Source organism: Trypanosoma equiperdum, assembly GCF_001457755.1.
Source record: "Trypanosoma equiperdum strain OVI genome assembly, contig: ctg_1730, whole genome shotgun sequence".
Taxonomy (NCBI): Eukaryota; Euglenozoa; class Kinetoplastea; order Trypanosomatida; family Trypanosomatidae; genus Trypanosoma; species Trypanosoma equiperdum.
In genome coordinates this window covers 1-1,437 of record NW_027123761.1, presented here as the reverse complement: position 1 = coordinate 1,437, position 1,437 = coordinate 1, and the positions used below count along the sequence as shown (strand labels likewise).

Genomic DNA, 1,437 nt, shown 5'->3' with positions numbered 1-1,437 from the left:
AAAAAAAACAAACAAAACAGATATCAAACCAAAGCAAAGCAAAAATATCTCTCCCACATGTTGTTTGTATTTTGTCTTTCCCTCCCCTCCGTATCATTTTTCTGCCTTTTCTTCATTCCCCTCGTATCGTCCCTATTCGTTATTCCAACGTTCATCATCTTCTTTGAAAGAAAAAGTCAATACCGCAATAATAAAATTCAAATGAAGGGAATATAGCCCCAGATGTGGATAACAGTAAACCAAAACCTCCACACGCAAATATCTAAAGGTTATCAAAAGGAAAGTAAGAAGGGACAAAGGCAAGTAAATTCGTAAAACAAAATAGCAAAAGTAATAAAGTAATGAAGCGCAGTACCACTAACTCTTTGATCGATCAGAGTAACAGCAACTGCCAGCACACTTACAACAATTCATATGTACTCTTGTGAAACCATTGAAACACAAGGAACAGGGAAATACTCACCAGTGCATGAAACGAAACTCGCCTGGGATGGTGATATCAGGTGGCAGATCGGGAAGTTTTCTCGCGCAAAATATCTCAATCTTTCCTTTCTTGGTTACATCATCAATATCTTCCTGTGTGGCATCTGGAGCAGTTGCAACGAGGATATGCGGGTGTGCGTCCTGGCAGGGGAATTCATCATTATTACACACCCCAATGGCGGCGACTTTTTCATTCATCACAATATGGGTTGGTTTCAATTCGATGGAAGTACCTTCCAATTCCTTCAACTTCTCAAAAAGGCCTTCATCCTCCGGCTTTCCATCATCGAAGGAGAGAGTAATTGCACAAAATTCATTATGCACCTTCTTTCCCTCAAGGAATTCCGGAGGTAAAATATCCGAAATACACTTGGGGTCGGTAACCCTAATTGCTGCAGCAGCAACTGGCTTATCCTTGTCATGTAGTGGAAGTGTGCAAAACTGCTTAAATCGAGTAGCATCAGCAGGATCTGAAGGATCTGAAGGTTTTGAATGTTCCGAATGCTCTGAAGGTTTTGGTGGATCTGCACCCACATGCTTGTCTTTGTTAGCAGGAGCTGAACCTCCACAACCCATTATAATTCACCTTGTTGGACTTCCTTGCTTAAAATTGCGTATAAAGCGGTGTCTATATAATTGAGGCAAAACATAATTTATGAGTAATAAAAGTTAAAATTCATGTGAATGCACAGACGGGAAAGATAACACACTTACACTGGGGAAACAAGTGAGTAGTGTTCAGTGACAGATTAAACATACCAAACATCAATTAGTGACCAGGGATAATATATACCCGTGAAAATGAAGGTGTAGGTGCAGTAACTTCTTTGAGGCGTTTCCCACACCACGTCGGACAAAAACCGTCAGGCGCATTCGAACCTCATTGCCGTAAAACAAACACTTATCTTCGATGGCTGTCCCACTCACTGGGCATTGGTACACGCTCAGTGTGTT

General features: G+C 41.1%; 1 protein-coding gene across 1 annotated transcript; it reads right to left on the bottom strand.

The window, feature by feature from the left end:
• Positions 1-459: 459 nt before the first annotated feature.
• Positions 460-1,059, bottom strand: TEOVI_000564000 (uncharacterized protein; the record flags this gene model as incomplete). Its single annotated transcript, XM_067223009.1, has 1 exon — positions 460-1,059. One exon carries the CDS (start codon positions 1,057-1,059, stop codon positions 460-462), a length of 600 nt encoding a protein of 199 aa, XP_067079110.1.
• Positions 1,060-1,437: the final 378 nt, after the last annotated feature.